The sequence below is a fragment of the Micrasema longulum genome, unplaced genomic scaffold (genome assembly GCF_059751315.1).
Source record: "Micrasema longulum isolate JH-2025_06_02 unplaced genomic scaffold, ASM5975131v1 h1tg000076l, whole genome shotgun sequence".
NCBI lineage: Eukaryota > Metazoa > Arthropoda > Insecta > Trichoptera > Brachycentridae > Micrasema > Micrasema longulum.
In genome coordinates this window covers 1,015,971-1,037,860 of record NW_028277283.1, presented here as the reverse complement: position 1 = coordinate 1,037,860, position 21,890 = coordinate 1,015,971, and the positions used below count along the sequence as shown (strand labels likewise).

General features: G+C 31.9%; 1 protein-coding gene across 1 annotated transcript in view; it reads right to left on the bottom strand.

The window, feature by feature from the left end:
• Positions 1–21,890, bottom strand: part of LOC148284927 (CD151 antigen-like) — a 486,275-nt gene that overhangs the window by 136,658 nt on the left and 327,727 nt on the right. The window contains exon 4 of the mRNA XM_088233027.1: positions 20,949–21,567. Coding sequence (XP_088089153.1) covers positions 20,949–21,119 — 171 coding nt within the window. The 5' untranslated portion in view covers positions 21,120–21,567. The remainder of the gene's footprint in view (positions 1–20,948; positions 21,568–21,890) is intronic.

Here is a 21,890-nt window from a genome sequence, read left to right as displayed (position 1 = left end):
TTTTCCCATTTCATAATATTTTTTTACCGCCTCATATGAAATTGAATTTCGTGACTTCACCTTTTGTATAATAAATTGTATTTGATATAGATCCTGCAAATAAAAGAATCGGATATTTCATGCATTGTAGCCCAAATTTTCTAACATTTATTTATTTTGGAAATCATACAGTCTTTTGAATAAGCACAAGGTATTTGAAAACAATTTAAAGAGGTCGAACCAATTACAGATTTCACATTCATATGTATTATGAATACAGGAGAGGAGAAAAAATAAAAAAAGTATATAAAAGGGAGAAGATATGGTATCTTTCCGTCTCTACTCTTTTCTCCTCTCTCTCTGTTTCCATAAACATTTATATTTATTACTAAAATATTCGTTAGATACAAGTAGTAGATACATGTAAAAGTTAAAATTTGAGTAGGTTATAAATTTAAAATGTGTTTAACAGAGCTGATAGAACTAAGTATTAACAGTAAAATATGTCGATGTCACTAAAATTGTCGTTATTGGTAGTCTGTATTCTTCGAAAGGTGCTATTTTTCAGATAATAAGTCTGTGAGCGCGGAATGTCTACAAGTGCTAGAGGACTCTATATGAAATGTTTCCGACAATTTGTGGGCTATCAATTAGGTAATTGACAATTTTATAGAGAAGGCTCATAGCCAACATGATAAGCCGAGTTGCGAGATGTTGAATTTTATGAAAATTAGCGGACTCAGTCCTATTTGAAAACTTGACATTATTTTTTTAAATTTACTGTCCAATAAGTACTGAATATGTTCAAGAGGTTCTTCAGGGTGCCCGGAAGAATGACTAGACAGGTGCCACCGTTTTGTAGCAACAATTCACGGACAGTGTATACTTGTAATGCCGTATTAAACAGACTTCATGAACTCGGCAATAGTTATTCCTACGTATCTGATATATTTAGTGTAGGGTATTGTTCCTATACCATTTTGAACTTTTTCAAAGATAATGAATGTTTATTTTATTTATTTAATCATGCATTTCATAATAAATACAGTTTTTTGTTCACTTTGCCCAGCTGTATAAAACAGTACTTATGATTTTCTTGTTATATTACTTTAAAATATTTTATTATTTAATTTTGTTTTTTACATTTATTCTTAAATTGTTTAAACTTTCTACTGAATATCCTGTATATTTAAAAAAATATAAATCTTGTGTAATTTTTAGGTTTATTTTTTTTTTATAAATCTTGGGTTTAAGGAAATTTGTGTTTTAAAAAAAAAAAAATAATTAGCCAAAATTGTAATATTATATTCTTTTGTAAAAGGCAGGTTTGCCGTTTATGTTAATAAAATAAAATAAATTAAAAAGAAATATATATTGAAGATTCCAAATCGGGGAACTAAACTTTAGGACACTACATACATACCAAAAAAAAAGTTTTCTTAATGTGTCATTTCTCGTCAAAGGTTTGGTTGATCGTACGACAAACCCTAACATTTTGTAAGCCTTTTCTTCAGTATTTTCAATGTGTTTGTTAAACGTAAGTTTACTATCAAGTACAAGTCCGAAGACGAATAATTTATAATCAACTCGTTGATTTCATATGCATAGTTTATTTTTTGAGAACGACTGCGGTAACATGAAATTTGCTGACACTTTTTAATTTTAATAAAAAATCGGTTTTTAATACAATATGTGGATAATCTGTTAAGGTATTCTTGAAGATTAATACTATCTTGATCATTATTAATAGGTAAGTATATTTTCATATCATCACCAAAATGGCTGAATCGTGCAAATTTGAAACATTGACCGATATCATAAATATAAACATTGAAAAGGATCATGAGGTGGACACACTGTTTTATAAAATGACAAGACTTAAGATTTTAATTTATCTGATCGTGCAACGTCTTTCTAGGTCATCCACGTCATATGTTACCATTCATTCCCGTCATATATATCTGTTTCACCATTATTTCGTCATCTGTTCGTTCTAACAAATTATTTAAATAACGATTTTATTAGGACATGCATACATTCGCGCATTTAAACCAAATTATATTTAAATGTAAGCCATTGAAGAGATGTTAATTGTGATGGTTGTCAAAACGAACAAAATTGTTATAGGAACCATTAAATAAAACTTTATAGAAAAATCATCTGTGTCTTTAAATCAGACTGTTTTAAGGGTTATCGTTGTACGCTAGAAATTTGTGTGTGGTCTGTGTTCTCTCGATTTGTTAACGATGTGAGTAAATTCTGGGCGGTATTTGGTTCAACCGCTCATTGTTAGTTCATTTAGAGGCTTTTAGTTGGTTAGAACAATCGCTTGCGGTAGTTTATAGGCCCTCGGACTATAAACCATACATACATGCCTGTAACTGGTACCTGTAACTACCTGTAATCTGTAACAAGGTAGCACTTGATTGCCTTTAGCTTCGGGCAAAAGCCACAGCTACCTATGAATATATTTATTAGGTACTAAGTCGGTTTTATCCTCGAACTCGCAATTCCTTGTAGACATACACGGTTTTATTTTTTTCATAAATACATACGTTTTTTTGCACCACAACAGGCCGGAAGCCCAATTACAGTGGTGAATTACAGCGCAGAATATTCAGGCTTGAGAAAAATTACATTAAGGGGATTCTTAAGCCAACCATTTACCCCCAGCTGTTATATAGTCCTGGGGGACTCTATCAGCTGGGCATAGAAGAAAGTTAGCAAAACTTTTCCCAAGGAACACAAACTCTATGCAGATTAATGAGGAGGGAGAAGGATGTATGGACATAGGCCAACTCGTCGTTCCCACCCCTCAAGATCCCCTCAACGATTCTGTTTTTTTTAATTCAAAACAAAGCATAATATTTTAAAAAAATACAAACAATTTACACAAATAAACTTTTACAAAAATAATGAATATAGTAACATATTACAACAGAGATGAAGAACATTTAAGAGAAGGCAATATAGAAGTCTAGGCATCTACAGGGCTTATAACCTGTTAATGGCTGGTTTAAGTGGCCACTTTACACACTGTGTAACATTCACCGTTCTGCCTACATTTGAACATCTATATTCCTTCAATTCTTTCATCTGTTAAGTGTCTCTTAAATGTTCTTCATCTCTGTTGTAATATGTTAATATAAACAGCTCCCCAGGGAGTTGAATCCAGTCCTTGTCTACAAAAATTTGGACAAACTCAAAATATTGTTGATAAATTACCTGGTCCATGAAGAAGTTTACAAATTGAAAAAAAAATTTTTTCAGGGGTTGCCTAGTATGTAGGAGAAATATTTCAATTAGATGAATCTCACCCGCATGAATAAAGGTTTCAGCTCTTTAACTTCACAAACATCAACAGATGAAAGAATTGAAGGAATATAGATGTTCAAATATAGGCAGAATGGTGAATGTTACACAGTGTGTAAAGTGATCACTTAAACCAGCCATTGACAGGTCATAAGCCCTGTAGATGCCTAGACTTCTATATTGCCTTCTCTTAAATGTTCTTCATCTCTGTTGTAATATCTTAATATAAACAGCTCCGATGTTCAAATATAGGCAGAATGGTGAATGTTACACAGTGTGTAAAGTGATCACTTAAACCAGCCATTGACAGGTCATAAGCCCTGTAGATGCCTTGACTTCTATATTGCCTTCTCTTAAATGTTCTTCATCTCTGTTGTAATATCTTAATATAAACAGCTCCCTTGGAAGTTGAATCCAGTCCTTGTCTACAAAAATTTGGACAAACTCAAAATAATGAATATTGTAATGATAGTAACACAGAACACAGTAAAAACATTTTTTAATGCGTAAGAAAACAAATGAGCATTTTATACTGTACGGCTAACAGTTCTTGTAAATTCTTCTTCTAACTTCTAAGTTCTCTTAAAAAACAATATTATTTCAACGAAAATAAAACGTATTTCATATTTATTAAGGAACAAAATGAAGGTACGAGTATTGTATAAGTCACAACAAACTGAATAAATAACACGGTTATTTACAATGAGAAAACGGCTTTGAATAAAGGACTCCTTAGGTGAACAGAGAAAGAGGATCCGAAGACCATCCCCGTAAAAAAGAGGCAAAACAAGAGAACGCGTACGTTCCGCCCGGAAGGAAGCACATTCCCAACTGTATCAGCATCCTACTGGAACAGTTTCCTGTCCTACCATATTTAACCCACCTAGGCGTCCGCGCATCTGAGGAGCTCCCAACGCAATACCCAAGTCTGGACAAACTGACAGAGGAGTGCGAAATTCGCATGGAACAGAAATGGTATAACTTTTTTTAATACATTCATTTTTAAAAACTGTTAGGGTCAAAAAGACGTCGTCAAACAATTGCTTTATGCTATGATGTAAATAGTACTTGAAACATAATAATGAGTTGAATGTTTATAATTCAGGTTGGTAATGCAGGGAATGTTGAGTTCTTAAAAATACTGTAATTGATACGAACTTTGCAAATGTATTATTTCGCAAGCGCGAAAATAATGGAATTTCAGTTTATTGGTGGGTAATTGCCTTTCTTGTCTAACGGACTTTCTATGGAAATATGCCTTTGTGTGTGATGATAAAACGCTTTGATTTCACTGCAACTGTAAAAAACAGAATAAATATATACATTTCGTTTTATTCGTAAATACAGTCAAATGTATGAAATACTTCATTCTATTTTAAAGTCCATTTAATGGGAATTTCGACAAGTGCCAATTAGTGTCGAATCTATGGTAGTGAGTTACACATAAAAAAACATGAATTTCTTATACGAATTACTGCATACGTATCTTGATTTGCTCTCTTTTTTAATTAAACTATTACGGATATAAATAAATTTTGAAATAAAAATAAATGCACATATAAATAGTGTCGCTAGGGGTGTCATATGTAGAGACTAATGTTCATATTAATTTATTTAATTGGTAAACATATTATATACATTCTTATAAATTAAATTACTTTATATTTGTCTTTCACTATGTTATTTACTTTTAAATAACACTTCCTATTTTTAGCAAATATAAATATTTTAAATTTATCTAATAACGATTATTTCATTCTTATATTTAGTTAGCCATGTATTTATAATTGAAAAGTTTAATTTTTTTGTTAATGATACATTAGTATAGAACTACTAATACTTTAAAAAATAAAAAATCTCCACATTAGAACAGGCTGAAACATGTTAGATGGAGACTATCCTAACCAAAGGACCCTTCTTAATAATGTTCTAATTCGTTTTATATAGATTGCTTGGAATTAAATCTGTAAATTTTTATTATGCAATAAATTTATTCAAAAAATGTTGATGTCGCTAGCGACATCAACATTTTTTCATTTTTCATAAAAATAATGTGTCTTTTTATCATACGTCATCGCCTACACCTTATTATCATATCAGCTGAAATAAAATCATTTAACCTTCAATTTAATTGCTGGAATAGAATATTTCAAACTCAAATTCTGCTAAAACGGTAACTTATGTGTTTTTGATTTATTAGTGGTTTATTTCTACGAACAAAATAATTTTCCATAAATACTGACATTGAAAAATAAAATCACATATTTAAAATTTATTCGATGCTCTTAAACTTGACCTAGAATTCACTTCACATAGAATCCAAAAAACGTTACTTAACTAACAATAAGATGTTTTTTTACCAAACGTGTCTTTAAAAAAGTGAATCGTGGGAATAGAGTTACAAATGAAAATAAAAGTGGATTTATATGATTTGTTTCTTGATGTGAGTTAGTCACTGTTATATAAACTTACAATGTGCTGAAAAATTATTAATAGAAACAAATAAATCGTGGTAATCTGAACTAAGTGGGAATTGCTTCTAACAAAGAAATTCATTAACACTTGGTTTACCTGCTTATGGATATAACGCGATTTATTTATTTCTTAGTTTATACTGTATACCAGCTAGAACACTGTACTCCTATTTGGTCACCTTACTATAATGTAAGTATTAATAGACTAGAAAGGGTCCAACAAAAAAAAATTGAGCAGGTCGACTACTGGTTAAACATTAACTTCTCTAACTATGCTGAAAGTATGCAGTACCATGGAATAAACTCTCTTAAGAATCGAAGAATAATGTTAGACTGGTTATTTTTATTCAAATTCATAAATAATAAAATTGATTCTCACAACATACTTGAAAGACTTCCATTCCGTGTGCCATCTAAACCGACAAGACAAAATCTTCTGTTCTACAAACTATTTTAAACAATATTCAATACCTAGAATATGCGACCAATATAACAATATGTATATTTCCCAAAGCTGATATTTTTTGTGATTATTATTATTAATGGAGTTTTGATTAAAAGATATACTATTATTTACTACCTTATTTGGAACTTTATTGAAAGCAGCTGAACAATACAAAAACACATCTGATATATCACACCCCCCTCTCAAAACAATGTTTTGAGTTTGGAACTAATTACAATTGAATCGTATTCTGACATTAGCTTCACACGAGGTGAGTGTTAATCTATCAATATGACAAGTTTTCTAACGAATGATGATATCAGAATATGTTGGTTGTGTTACATATGTGATAGGGAAGCAAACAACGACCCGACCCTATCACGGCCAAGGGTTAAGTTTATGTTGTCCTAATTCAATTTTGCTTGACAACATGTTGTACAACTTTGTAGATTAACATAACTTCCGGATAATGGATGACGATGTCAGTATTTTGATAGATTAAGCGGATTGCTACGCATTGAACTTTCATCTTAGAAGATGTATGTTATTTTATACTAGCCAGTCTTCTTAAAAATGTGTTTTGGACATAACAAAATGGAAGATAGACAAAACGGATTTGTTTTATTTTTTATCTACCCTTAAACCGTTACGAGATCATAAAATTAGCACTTTTAATTAAAAATAAAATTTCTCAATTTCATATCGTTCTAGACTTCATTCCCAAGCGAGTTATCAATATTGAAATTCTAGGCATTTTAAGGGCGTATAATCTGTCGTTGGCAATAATAAAAGTAATAAAAGGTTTCAGCTCGATCTAATGATACCAGGCCAAATCCAAGTGAGGGTTATCATAAGAGTCCTTTCAGGGCACTGCAGGTAAAAAAAAACACCTTGCTAGAATAAATATGTCTGAAACTTCTAGATATAGGTTCTGCAGTGCAGGTGATGAAAGATGTCATGTTACGAGTATGTGAATGTGATTCATTATACCACAAAAATTGCATCTTCGGTGAACACCCGAGGATGTGAGGTAATTTTTTTTTTAACTTCCATCTCTTTAACTTCAAAAAAATCTCACCTTCTCTCGGTTGCAATAAATTTCAATCTCAATGAATCTTTAAATAATGAAATAAATAAAGGTTCTTATATTTCGGACACTTATTTAAAAACGGTAAACATAGATATTACTTGAAGCCAAAATTTACGAGAATCCAAATAGAAAACATAAAGTAATTATTTTTAAAAAAAACTTTAAATCATCGCAACAAATAAAAATTATGTTTTTGAAACATACTATAAAATTAGACTTTGAAAGGAGCCAAGGCTTTCTAAGTAAGGGCAAGTAAATATTTTAAGTAATTAGATGTGCCTTGATACGGAGAGTAATTTTCGTTGTAAAAAAATTCAATTCAATTATAAATGATCCACGAAGACAGTATTTTAATATCGTATTTTTAATTCATCTTGTCTCACCGTCTGTTGAGGAAATTATTTTTCAGTCCCTTAAAATAAACTCTCGACATTTTACGGAAAGCGAACTCTACTTTTTAATTAAAGATAAGAAGCATTTCATCCCAAAACGTTAGAATATTAAAATATTAATACCCTCTTTTGACTCTCCGAGTTAATTAATGGTGCATATGTGTTGTTTAAATACATAAACGAATACCCTTTAAATTAAAAAATATATATTTTTTCGTAACGATACATTAGAATAATTTACGTGAAGCCCTAAGAGTCAGTACATTTTTTGATTTATAATAAAGTGCAGTATAATATGGCAAATGAAATAAAGATACATAAAATATAATATCGTATCTATGAAGGAATACTATAATCGTTATTATTTTTTATTTTTTTTATTTCACGTTTTACATTACATTTTTGTTTTTTAATATGAATACCTCACTGGGCACAACCCGTGTCGAGGCATTCATTTACATGATTTAATATTTTATAATCATGGTGTCTAAAAAATATATATAAAATTCATTAAAAATAATACATATTCCTAATTAAATCCACACAGATATATAAACATAAGAAAAAAAAAGAAGAAAAAGAAAACAACATTATTTTATTAGTACGGCTCACATACTTAACTTCTGTGCAGACATTAGGTCAAGTAACTAGCTACTGTTAGTTCCCGGTGGCCCAACATCCGCACAAATGCCAAATATACGAGTATATGACATATATATTCATCGAGACACTGTGTACATACAAATACAAAACATGAAACGCAAAAATAATTTAAAATAATAATTATATATAAATATATCATTGGTTAGTTCATATGAACCAGTGACGTAGATCAAAGTAGGGCGTTTTCATTTAATTACTTTTTATATTTTTTTCGTACATTTTCAAGAACTTTGCCCTTTAATTAATTTAAATTTCCCGTAGGGCTGAAGTTTCTCATTAAACCAGAGGCAATTTTTAATGGATCAATTAAATCAGCTATTTCGCGACTTGAATACAATTGAATAAAATACAACATATTCTGCAAGACTAACAGTATTGCACGTAAAACATCCGTCTACATAAGAGCAACGTCCATCAGTACATAACTTCGTTTTTACTATGAAGAACAAAGGAATTCGGCTTATAGAGAGACCATACAGCGTGGTCAGTCAGTCCAAAGAGTAAAAAAAAATTGTTTCGTTTATTTAACAACGGCAAACGCACTAATCGGTACACCACGAGGCTGACTAATCTCCACCGCTGAGTTTTTACCTGAGCATAGCCACGCTAGGTAATAAATTAATAAAAAAATAATGTGATAAATTATATCAATCCACCCTAATTTTACCGTGTTTTGTGGATTTGGACGATGCGTATGAAATAAGCCATCATGATTAAATATGTTTAATGTTGTGACAGCAAAGAGATGTTATCCGCTGAGGTATGTAACAAGTTCTGATGGACCCAAATGGGACTAAGTCAACTCTGTATTAACCCTTTCAGACCGGAATGAATTCTCGTAAATACGAAAAAAAACAGTTTTGGATCCTATATGCATATGCTGTTGAAATATTTTTTATATGTTACATATTATTAAACCTTCATTTTCAATGGGCCTTACTATTAAACTGGGGGTAAAGTTACGCCTAAGTATAGTGGTATAATTCTGATGGGAACAATATTCTTATTTTACCACTATAATAAGGATGATATTCAAATTATACCACTATACTTTATGCCAAGTTTATGAGTAAGACCCTATAAAGACTGGCTCTTAAACTGATAATATATTCAAAATTTTCATGCATCATATCTTAGTATCTTACAAAATATGTTTATTTAAACAAAAAAAAAATATCTTTATTTTTTTTTTTTTATACATTTCTTTACGCAATATTTTTTATATGTGTGTACATGTATTATATTTCCTTACTACTTTTGTAGAGTTTATGGAAAGCTGTTATTGGTTCTGAGTTCAGACAATATATCTTATATTAACTTTAAATAAATACTCGCATGTATATATAACTATCGGTTTCTTGAATTTGTTTGAATTTTGATTTTATAGAAATACTATATATATTTGAAACTATATATTTGAAACTTGCTTAAATATCATTAAGTAGGATAGCATGAATCAGCTCTGAAATTTGTGTCGACCCAGCCAGCCAAAATCTGTCAAATTAAAAAAACGAACTTATTTTGTGTAATGCTGACTACCAACAAAAAAATGATATACTTAAGAATACAAGTTTAAAAAAAAAACCGCCGATTTTTTATTTCGGTAGGTAGATAAGGAAATTAACTTTTAAGTTTCATGCACATTTGAATTATGCACCGTAAATAACCGACGCGTTATCCATTCGGGAATCTTCAGTATCATTTGGAAATACATCACCCGTTCGGGAAGTTTCTAAATTCTCTTCTCGTTATTAATTAGTACTGTTCGATATCGTAACGCTGCAAAATCACCTCCGTGTGGCGCCTGCTAACGTCACTCAACATAAACATTATCTTTTTGCTATAATGTGATAAAAAATAATTTGGTTTTTGTTGCGGTTATTACTGGGGTGAATAAAGCGTCAGGTATCTCCATCGGATACGTCCGATATTTACGAAGCTACTTCCTTGGGTGAATTCCGAAACATCCCGAACGGATAATGCGCCGGGTATTTACGAATATGTTACGTGAGGTGAAAGGGTCAACCCATGAGAGGACCGTAAAAAAAAGAAATAAGTGGGGCGGAATGTGTTAAGTCTGTTAAGCTTAGTTATTACGATGTGATGGCACAGTAAACGTGTTAAATACTTGGCGTCCTTATTACTTATAACTAATTGAATACGAACTGTCATGTCATTTTAAAAATAAACATTTAAAGAACGTAATTATTTTTTAAATACACATTTTTTTTTATTTATTTATTTTTTTTTTATTGGGGATATCAACAGTAATACATGTAATACAAATATAACAAATAACATATACAGAGAATAAAACCAATGACAGATATCCACAGAAATACATTAAATACACGTACAATACATACTAGTGTGTTTGTGTGAGTGTAAGTGAGTGAGAGGGTGGATGTGTGGGTGTTATATTGGAAAGAGGGTGTCAGGTATCGAAAATATAAATATATATAAAATATTAAGAAATAGAGATAAAATTTAATAAAATAAAATAAAACTTTATTTTTGAAACTAAGTATAAGACAAAAAAGAATGTTTTAAGACGCGCATTTTAAATGTTATTTTTTTACAATCAAATGGATCAATAAGGGGAAAGTTCAAATTATATTCACTAGCAAAACGTATAAGTGGAGAGTTCTGGGCATAGTTCGTACGAACTGCTGGCACATGAAATAGAGAGCTCGACGTGTGACGGGTGCGGTAGCCGGGGACATTTAATGATAACTCTGACAAAAGAGCCGGACTATCAAGGCGTCCACTGAGTATGTCATGAAGCACCCCCATGTCCAACAGTAGACGGCGATCTTCTAAAGTAAGCAAGTGGTGTTTTTTGCAGGAAGACATATAATTGAGATCGGTATACCTGCATCTCCAGTTAAGATGTCTAAGAAATGTCCATTGAATTTTCTCAAACTTTTCTTTATGTGTGACATATTGTGGAGACCAAACAGAAGAGGCATACTCGAGCAAACTGCGAACATGAGCAAAGTAGACCATTTTAATACACGCGATATCATTAAATACCTGACATGTACGAAGTACAAAACCAAGGTTTCTATGTGCACGGGTCAGTATGTCATCGAAGTGATTCTCAAATGTAAGTTTGCTATCAAGAATAACACCCAGATCGCGTACGGTATCAACTCTCTGAACAGGTTGGTTTGATAATATATAATGATATGGGATTGGATGTCGACCTCGCGAAAAAGAAATAAGCAAACACTTTGATACATTGACGTTAATACGATTTTTCAAATAGTATTCTGTCAAACGGTTTAGATCATCTTGAAGTTTAAGACAGTCAAGGGGATTCTTAACTTTGAAGTATATTTTTTTATCATCTGCGTACATCAAAAATCTTGCGTTCATAAATACAACATAAATATCATAGAGATACGCATTGTAAAACAATGGTCCCAAATGTGAACCCTGGGGTACTCCGGAGGAAATATCAGCAAACTCAGATCGAAAACCACCAAGAACAACAGCTTGGCTTCTATTGCTGAGATAAGATAAGATCCATCTGTGAACGTCTCCTTTTACACCCAAGTTTAAAAGTTTTCTCATAAGAATGATATGATCCACTCGGTCGAAAGCTTTTTCGAAGTCTGTATAAATTGCATCAACCTGCTCAAGTTTGTCCATACAATGAAAAACATAATCTATAAATTCTATCAAATTGGAGATAGTAGATTTGCCTTTCAGAAACCCATGTTGTTGGGGAGGTATTCCTTTTACTATGATTGGATAAATCCGAGAATAAACTATTTTTTCGCACACTTTGCTGAAAGTATTGAGTATGGAAATACCTCTATAATTAGAAATTTTATTTTTTGAACTTTTTTTGTGTATTGGTAAGATATGAGCTTCTTTCCATTTCAGGGGAAAATATCCTTGCTTGAGAGATAAATTAATTATTTTATTGAGAGGGATACACAATGATTTTGCACATTTTACAATAAAATATGGAGGTACTCCGTATACTTTAATCTTTGTAGACCTACAAGAAATCAATCCTCTTAGGATTTTATCTTAAGAGACAGATATCTTAACCGAGATTATAAAGTTAGGCATTTACAGGACTTATGATCTGCCAATAGCTAGTTTATGGGATCATTTTCATCATCATGACTATTCCCTTTTCTACAACCGGTGGTGCATAGTGCACAGCATTTGTAAATCAATCGCAGCGTATTTTGATCTTCGAAACCAATAGATCACGTCCACTTACCAGGAATCGAACCAAGGACCTCAAGAATGGTAGGCAAACCCGCCAATTACTACAACGAGAGAGACTTTTCTCCGCTTACTGATTTTTACCCGAGAACAGCAATCGAGTCGAAAACACTCTGCGGTGCTATTCTGAACCACTCTCTCAAAAGACTTTTATCTCGCTTATTTTGTAAGTAAATACGCGAGATGAAAGCTTTTTCTCCGGCCGCGAGAGAGTTTGGAATATCATCCCAGGGCTCTGAGTCTATGTTGCATATTAAACTGTATTATTCTTCCATCTGGATACAGAAAAATGGGATCATTTAACTTTTTGTGTAATATTCACAATTAACCTAATATTTCAGATTTCTGCGACTTCACAGTTTTTTTTTAGAGATTGAAGATCACATATATAGTATTTTATAGGTATTTACAGGGATTATGATGTGTAATTAGCTGGCTTGACTGGCAACTTTAATAATTTACTACTAAAAACATTTACTATCTGTATAGTATTTATATTGACCGTTCTGCCTTTGACGTTCAGCCATTTGTATTTATATAATACTTCTACGTGTTGACTATTGTGAAGTTATGACAGTTTAGTGAAGTTTTGAAGCCGATGACAGGTCTTTGCATTTTATGGAAGTTGCTTATTTTTTGCCTTGCTTATTAAATACAAGGCTTATATTTACTGCAATAGTCTTGTTTGAGGATCTGGCGGGATAGTCGACTGAAGAGGAAACCACAGAAAACTCATCCAGGAGAAAACGGACTATTGTCAGACATCAAAAGACCTTTCGTGCCACTTTGACTGTGTTATTCTGTCCTATTTTTATTTATTTCGAAAATAACTTTTATTTTTTTTACTATATACGATATAACTTCATGTGATAATCCTTATGACTTATCGAAATTGCGATAACTCCAAGGTCCTCATTCATACTGCTACATCGTGCTTAGCTGCATGCTCTAAGTTGAAAACGGGACAACGCATCAACAAATGAGAGACATCTTGGAGAGTCACATCATCACATGGACATCAATTGATTTAAGAGAGCTTAAAATTGGTCAACCCTATTGGCATGGATCAGAGGCGGTTTCTTTGTATGTGTATAAGTGCAGTGCACTGCCAAGTAAAAATATATATAAATTAATAAGTAATTGATAGTAAATATCTAATACTTAGGCGCAAAATCAAATTGGGAAAATTCAATCAAACTGCGGAACTGCCTAGACGAATTGGATTAAGTTAAGCTGCGTTTGGAAAGCTGAAACACGTTTTCAGAAATAAGAAAATCCCAAATAATCTGAAGGCCAAAGTCAACAACGCTTGTGTTCTGCCGGCGGCAACATACGGTCTTGAAACCATGTCACTCACTGCTAAAAGTGTTCACAAAATTAAGTGCACTCAGTGGTCTATGGAAAGACAAATGTTGGGCGTCTCCTTAAGAAATTGAAAATTGAAAATTCATCTGGCGAGACCAAAAGTCGATAGGTGGATCCTCAAAATACTAAACTGGAGACCCTACGAAAGTAAAAAGAACGTAGGGAGACCACAAAAGAGATGGACTGACGACGTCGTCGAACTTGTGGGCCATGGATGGAAAAAGAGTGCTCAGGACAGAAAAACATAGAAAAATTTGGAAGAGGCCTATATCCAGCAGTGAAGAGAAACGGGCAGATAAGAAGAAGAAAAAGAAGTTCTAATACAAAAAAACAGGGATTTATTGCAATGTTATACTTGCAGAACATTATAGTCAATACTAGCGCTAAAAGATCTAGTGAAATCCACTTTAGCGAACGATTTACTTATCTTCTATCCTGAATTTGTATGAAAAATACCTTATTTTATTTGAACCAGATCAACTTCGATTCATACCGGTGAATTGTGCATTATATACAGAGGACAAATAACATACTCCGGGCATTGCCAACGACGCATGCGCAGATTTAAAATATAAATTTTGTTTGTATCGTCACTTTATGGCTACCAGATTTCAGAGAGCTCCTTCGGGCAGCTTTTCTCGTTTGACAACAAGCATATTTTCCGTGTATGTGGGCACCGCCAAGGAGACTAATGTCCTCAGATGCGGTGTCCAGTTTGTGGTGGGCAAGCTGTTTCGTCACTTTGACCATGCGTAATGACACAATAACAGTTGAATTTAGTTGATTTAGTTTTGTAAAATGGAAGTATAATGTTAATGCATATAAAGCAGTATGCAGACAAAAACGATGGCAAGTTTAGCGTTCTTTGTTCCGATGCGCGGGTTGTCATATTATTATTCAGTCAGACAAATCATATTGTTCTAATACTATTAAACTTAATAAAGGTACAAGTTGACAAAATGTAAAGAAATACAATGCCAAAGTTTTTGGTTAGGAGCCGCCAGTAGTATGGACATTCATACTGATATACAGAGACTAAAATCCAGATCACAGAATGTGTATATCGGATGGATAAGAGAACACCGCAAAATTGAAGGCAATGGGCAAGTAGATGAAAAGGCTCGAGAAGCTACTCTTAAGAAAATAGCTCCTGATTTTGCCAAATTTTCTTCAAGTTTTGCCAAATAAAATATAAGAAGGGAAACTCTCGAGCTCTTGAACGCCCGGTATTTATGTGAAACTACAGGACAGGTAACTAAAATATCTTTCCCAACAATTTTTCATGTCTTTGACTTCAGAAATACGCAACCAGTTGGCTACAAACTGACTTAAATCCTTATCGGCCACTGTGGTTTTATGAACTATCTTCACAGCTAATGACAAGTTATAAGCCCTGCTAATGCCTTCCATATTTTCTTTTCAAAAATGTTTGTAATCTTGGTTGTAATCTGTGATATGATGTCATTCTTGATAAATCCCAAGAATCCAGTTTTTTATTAAAAACATTTGGACATTGATAAAATATATTATCGATCTAATATTTTCTAAATATTTGTAAATAATCACTTACTGACTTTTCTATGTCTACCGGTTTCAAGACGTACTCGTCTCTTCGTCAGGAGACATACACTGATTAGGACAAATATGCACTGATTAAATTATGAAAATATTCTATGTTGTTTGAGAAATAGTTGAAAAAAGGTAGAGGGGATGAAGGGAGGGGGTGAGATTAATAGGTTTAATAGGCTGGTTTTATATTTTTGTGCAACAACTATGGTGGTTTTGTATGTTGGTTTGCATGTTGGTTTAATTAGTGTCCCGAGGAAGAGACGGGTACGCCTCGAAACCGGTAGACATAGAAAAGTCGGTAAGTAGTTATATACAAATATTTCATCACATTTAGTAAATGTTTGACCCAAAGTTAATGCTTTAAATATTAAAAGTAATAATTTCTCTGTGCCCAACCGGATGAAAAATACTGTCCAAATATAATGACCTTACCTTCGTGTAACAGGTGATCAAAATACGCCGCATTTGTTTTACCAATGCAGTGTCCTATGCACCACCGAGTGTGAAAATGGTGCTAACTCTGAATTAGTTGATAAGTTAGAACGGTTGCAGAATGTTTGTATACGTTATATCTTTGATCTTCGCAAATTCGACCACATAACCGAATATCGCTCGCAACTACACTGGTTCAGTATCCGGCATAGAAGAAACATTCACATTCTATAACTTCTTTACAATATTTTTAATAATTCTACTTTGCCTGTTTATTTAAGAGAGCAATTCCAACTTCTATCACAACACGGACTAGATCTTCGTTCTAGTAACGAGAGAACCCTTTTAATACCCTTTCATCGCTCTAATTTTCTTGCCCCCCTTTTTACAGTAGTAGCTGCTCGATTGTGGAATAATCTACCCACTTATGTTACAGACGCCCCTTCTTTATTTACATTTAAGTCAAGATTGAAATGTCACTAAATATTTTTTGTTGTCCCTTTATCCCTTTTCTTTCCTTCCCATCTCCTCTCCTCTCTTCATAGCTTAGTGTTAATTTTTAAAATATATATTTATTTGTTCAATCTTTGTTTTTAATTTTGTATAAAATTGTAAAATTCAATATGTCCATGTACTTATAATTTTCTCAAACTGAACGGTTTTGGTAGGTAAGAAGAATTTTTTTTAAGGCAATATACACGCTTTTATATGTATATACATTGTATATGTATTTAAAGTGTATATAAAAGGGGAATGATGATGAATAACGTTTAGGTATAATGTATAAAGTAAAATATAATTTGAAGTTATACATACAAATAAAAAAAGAGAAAATTACTGTTCTTGTCACAGACTAAGGATAATTTTCAAAGCACGGACATGTTTTTGCATCAAAGAATAGAAACTTCCTTGTGGACGACCAGCAGCTTTCTATCTAATTGGTTGCTGTCAGCTTTACAAAGCTCCATACAATCCTTTACTAGTCTCCGAAAGGATGGACTTAATAGAGAAATAGTGTTTGTTTAAAATGAAAACAGAATTAAATTTAAGTCTTATTTTGTTTTATTCATTTAACATCTTGAAGTAATACGTCCAAAAATAATATTTCATGTATAATGCCCAAACCAATATTGAATCAACCGCTCCATAAGTGTATAGCTTATGTTAGGTTTTTGTTATTTTCATTGTGCGTTTTGTAATATAATATAGATGTGCATATATACCTAGTTTTTAAAACTGTGAATATTTTGTTAATTATCTCTGTTTAGTAAGTTAGTCTTCTTTGTTTATTCTCTAACGTAAAAACATTTCAAAAACGTATATTGTTAGGTGTCCTTGGCACTGACAACCCCAATAAGGTCACATTATTTTTATTTTTAATTATAGTTTGTAAGAAAAAAATATGAATAAATAAATAAAATATAATAACACGAGATATAATTTTAACATGAATTTAATAAATACAATTTGTTGATTGAGTTTCTATGTTGACATTTCGTAATGGAACTGCATTTTTATTATAATATTAAAAACACTGTAATTAGTACGAATACTATCCGCTTTATAGTTTTTACCAATAAACGGGTTTCGTCATGACCGACATCGCATCGTTAGACTTGTGGAAGACCAAATAAATTATTATTGATGATTTATTATAATTAATGATTACTCTGAATCACCAACAAATAATACATGTAATTATTTACGAGAACTGGAAGACTACGAAAACAAACTGTATTTCTTTTCCAATAAAGAAGTATTAACATGAGAATGAATAGGTATTACAGAATAAAAATTCAAGTATTTTTTGAGTGTTTATAATAAGGAAATATTTAGAAAAAAAATGTTTGTAGTAAAAGGGTATTTTAATTTAATATATTTAAATTAATAAGGAGCAATCAACCAGCCGCAGTGGTCCCAGTCAAAGTGTTAACCGTAAAAAATAATCAATTATATTAATTGAACAAGTGGTTTATCAGAAAAACGGCGTCACAAGTAAAAATTAAAATAAGTAGTAAAAATATAGATACACTATAAGTACATAAGTATTCTTTATACTCCCGTCGAATATTTATTTTGTAAATGCAAAATTACATATGTTACTATAAAATGAAATGCTACGAAATGAAAGAAAGAAAATTACGCTTTACATAACATTTGTTCATCGTAATTGACCAACTCGTTCCGGAGATACAACTAAACAGAGAGCGCGCCGTGCCCACGCAAGCCCAAATTTAGACCCCCACGCGCAGCGCTGTGACGTCACCTCGCAACCCTCCGCCCTCTACTATTGATGTTTTTTTCCTATTTCCGTTAGTCGACAAAACGAGATATTCAGTCATTGTTTTAGATATTCTGTAATCCTTATAGTTTTTGCACACAAGGCCCTCGAAAGTATAACAATATCGCTCGCGACAAAACCTTACATGACACCGAAAATGAACCACATGATGTTCATTCGCATTTACGTCAAAATATATTTCAAATAGACTCATGAAAGTGGTGAAAATAAAAACATGACTTAGTTAAATACAGTAGTATAGTGAAGTAATACTCGTACTTTCTGAATCGCCAACAAATAATACATGTAATTATTTATGAGAACTTGAAGACTACGGAAACCAATTGTTTTTTTTTTAAATTAAGAAGTAAAAAAAATTAAAATGAAAAAAATATATATAAAATAATGAAATTTAAGCGCATTGCTGCTCATCCTAGTAGTTATAATGTTTTACTATCTCGTCAATTATGCCAAAAAATCCACATATTTTGAGAGTGCAAGCAAGGTGCAACCAACACGTTATAAAGATTAGCAGGTAATGCATTGCAGACATTGTTATGTTCAACCTTTTAGTCGTGCAACCTGGAGAACTCGTATAGGGGACAGATAAAGGAGAGGCAAAGGATATAGAGTACAAGATATGAGAAGCAAAATATAGCGTACAGAATTCAGAGTTCGGAAAACCGAATGTCAAAGGGGAAGAAATACGTTTGATATTGTGCTGAGGAAAGTTCCACCTTCTCGTATGGAGGAAATCAAAATAATTGTATAAAAAACAATTGAATTAAATCTGTAATACTAAACAAAATTTCGTAGAAAAGTAGAATAAATGATATTTTTAAAATTCACATTTATGTAGAAAAATAAATCAAAGGAATATTTTTTATCGCTCGCTTTGGTTATTAAATGCCATAAGCTTTACAAACTCGTATACACTGGAACCTAGTTTAACTCGTTTTTTTACTTTTTTTAAATACCACCCACCAATATTCATTTTTTTTAAATTGAGCCATAATTTAACAATGCGTGATAACAATATGATATTATACTTTTCGTTATTGGAATGCTCTACATTGCTATTTTACTTACTTGGCGTATAATATATGAAAGTGAATAATCGTTGTTATGAATTTATAAAGTATTTTGATGTCATGTTAATTTTTTTAAAACTATTAAGGTACAACAAATACTGAACAATTTATTTTTTTATAAAATTCTTAATTGATTTTTATGCAATGAAACCTGCCCAGCATTGCACCCTTTTCAAATATATTTTTTACAAGGTACTGTGTGGAACGAATCCCCCGCGTAAAAGGAGGTTTTAGTGTAATTTAGTCTCTAACAAATATAATAATTACATTCGGCGCATATTGCTTAGAAAATAAACATTTCGATCATGGTATAAACAGAAAAAATACATGAGTATTATGTAGGTATATATTTTATTTCAGTATTCATATTTCAAAAGTAAATTTTACCACACAATGTTATTATTATAACCCAGAAAAGTAGTATTTCTCAAAGTTAAATAATAAAAAGTTTCAATTATTTAGTTTATAATAAAAACACTCTTTTCAATTTCATATTCAAATGCTTGATATGATTTTATTGAAAATACGTTAATTAAGGTTTGAATAAATAAAAAGTAATGCACCTTTTAATGTTTCAAAAAACCTTTTTGCGTTTTTATGGACTTAAATTCCTTCATTGTACAATTTTAAAAAAATCCAATTTGAATCTAATTATTTTGCCAATAAACTATTTCTGCACTAAAATTGAAAAGTCATTAGAAAAGCGTTCGCATATAAAATTTACTCGGGTAATAATATTCAATAATTACAACGATCGTGCTAGATTTGATCGTGGTTACAAATGACTCAAACGAACCGCAGGACTAACGTCAATTAGGACCAGAGTATATTGAAGGATGAAGATATCGCTTTTACGGAACTAACGAATGGATAAGATCATTTGTTTTCCTGAGGATAAGGATCGTTATTTGATGAGCTCGTTAAAAATTAATCGAATCACCTTCGAAGATAGCGGGACCGTTATTAATGATGATTGAAGAATCCTTAATGTGATTGGTTGGATTATCTGGTTAAAAAATAAACGGAAACCATAATAAGTTGAGTAAATGGGCACGATAAAAAATATTTTGAAGATGAAATACTGTATTCGCTTTAGATTGATTAATTACACAAAGAAGTGTTATGATTTATTGTTTTCTGATTTCGCTGTGATCGCCTACTTCTTTTTTTAATTCAAAATGTCAGTATATGTAAATTGTAAAGTATTTAATAAATTTTCAATGCTATGCTTAGATTATTGTCAAGTAATCTAAATGCATTAATTTGTGTCTATTTACATAATGTTATTCAAATCAGTTGGTACTCATACTTATAAACTTCTTGGATCTTTATATTATACTCTCACATAAATGCCAAAGTTATCAGCAGATTACAGAAAGCTCCTCCGGGAATCTTATCTCGAACGGCAACTTTTTTGCAGATTTTTTTTCTTGTTTATGGCAGCGTTAAGGAAACTCAAGTCTTAAAGCGAGCTGATTCTTCATATTTAATTCCTAACAATTATATTATGATCTCGATAATATAACACGAACACAGTGATTATTACATTCGAGCATATTATGTATTCTAAGAGATTACATTTTCAAAACGATAATTAAATTTCTACTTACCATAAAGACGACATTAAATATGTGCAGTACGCATTTCAGAAAGTTGACACTGCAACAGTCGGAATCTCTCGTCTTCCTGTGTTCTGAGCTCCCTGCGCCGGCGCTCGATACACTACTGGTCCCGAGTAACGCCCCGTTACTCTCCTGATTCTTGCTACTGTTCCCGTTCATCTTCGCAAACTGTTCCCGGAGTTCTATTCGAACAGTCCAGGGGCGAAACTTCTAAAAGTGTAAATTACAGCAGAAGAAACATTGATATTTGTCCGAAGTAGCGCATTTTGCAAAGCGAACCTTCCACATTTGCCAGTTGAAATAACTAGGAACTTTATTAGTTTAATTTTGAATTTGGAAATATGTTCATTTTTTTCCAAATAGCAGTTGTTTCACATTTTTCTGAATTCAAAAGCCTGTGTTTCGAAACATTGTTTTTTGAGTTTCCTTTTGTTTTTTTTATTCACCCGAGTTAAGTCCGGATTGAAATGTGTCCTTTGCTCAGTCTGTGAAAAGCACGCTCACTCGAAATATGTGACGCCTTTGAAACACGACTTTTTGTTTCTGAAAATGGGTGATAAGAGTTTTCTTTGAGCTGTCTCGTAATTGTGTTCTCTGTTTGGACTACCTGGAACAAAATGAAAGGATAAAATCAGAGATCTGCTTTGAAAAGAATGAAACGCTTCATTTCTCGCGGAGGGTTGTATAAATAATTGAAGATTGAAGCTCAAATAGGTAGGTACAAAAGAGAAATGTTTTATATTTTGCCCAAATTCAAACGCAAACTGTTTGAGAAAAAACGCATTTGTAGCTTTAGTGGAGAAAAATTCGAGTCAAGAAAATTTTAAGTATTTTATTATACTTTTTAACTTTGTACACGGTTTAAAAGATTTTCATGTTTTTTTTTTTTTTTTTTTAAAAAGAAATATTTGCGTTCTTATAATTTACCCA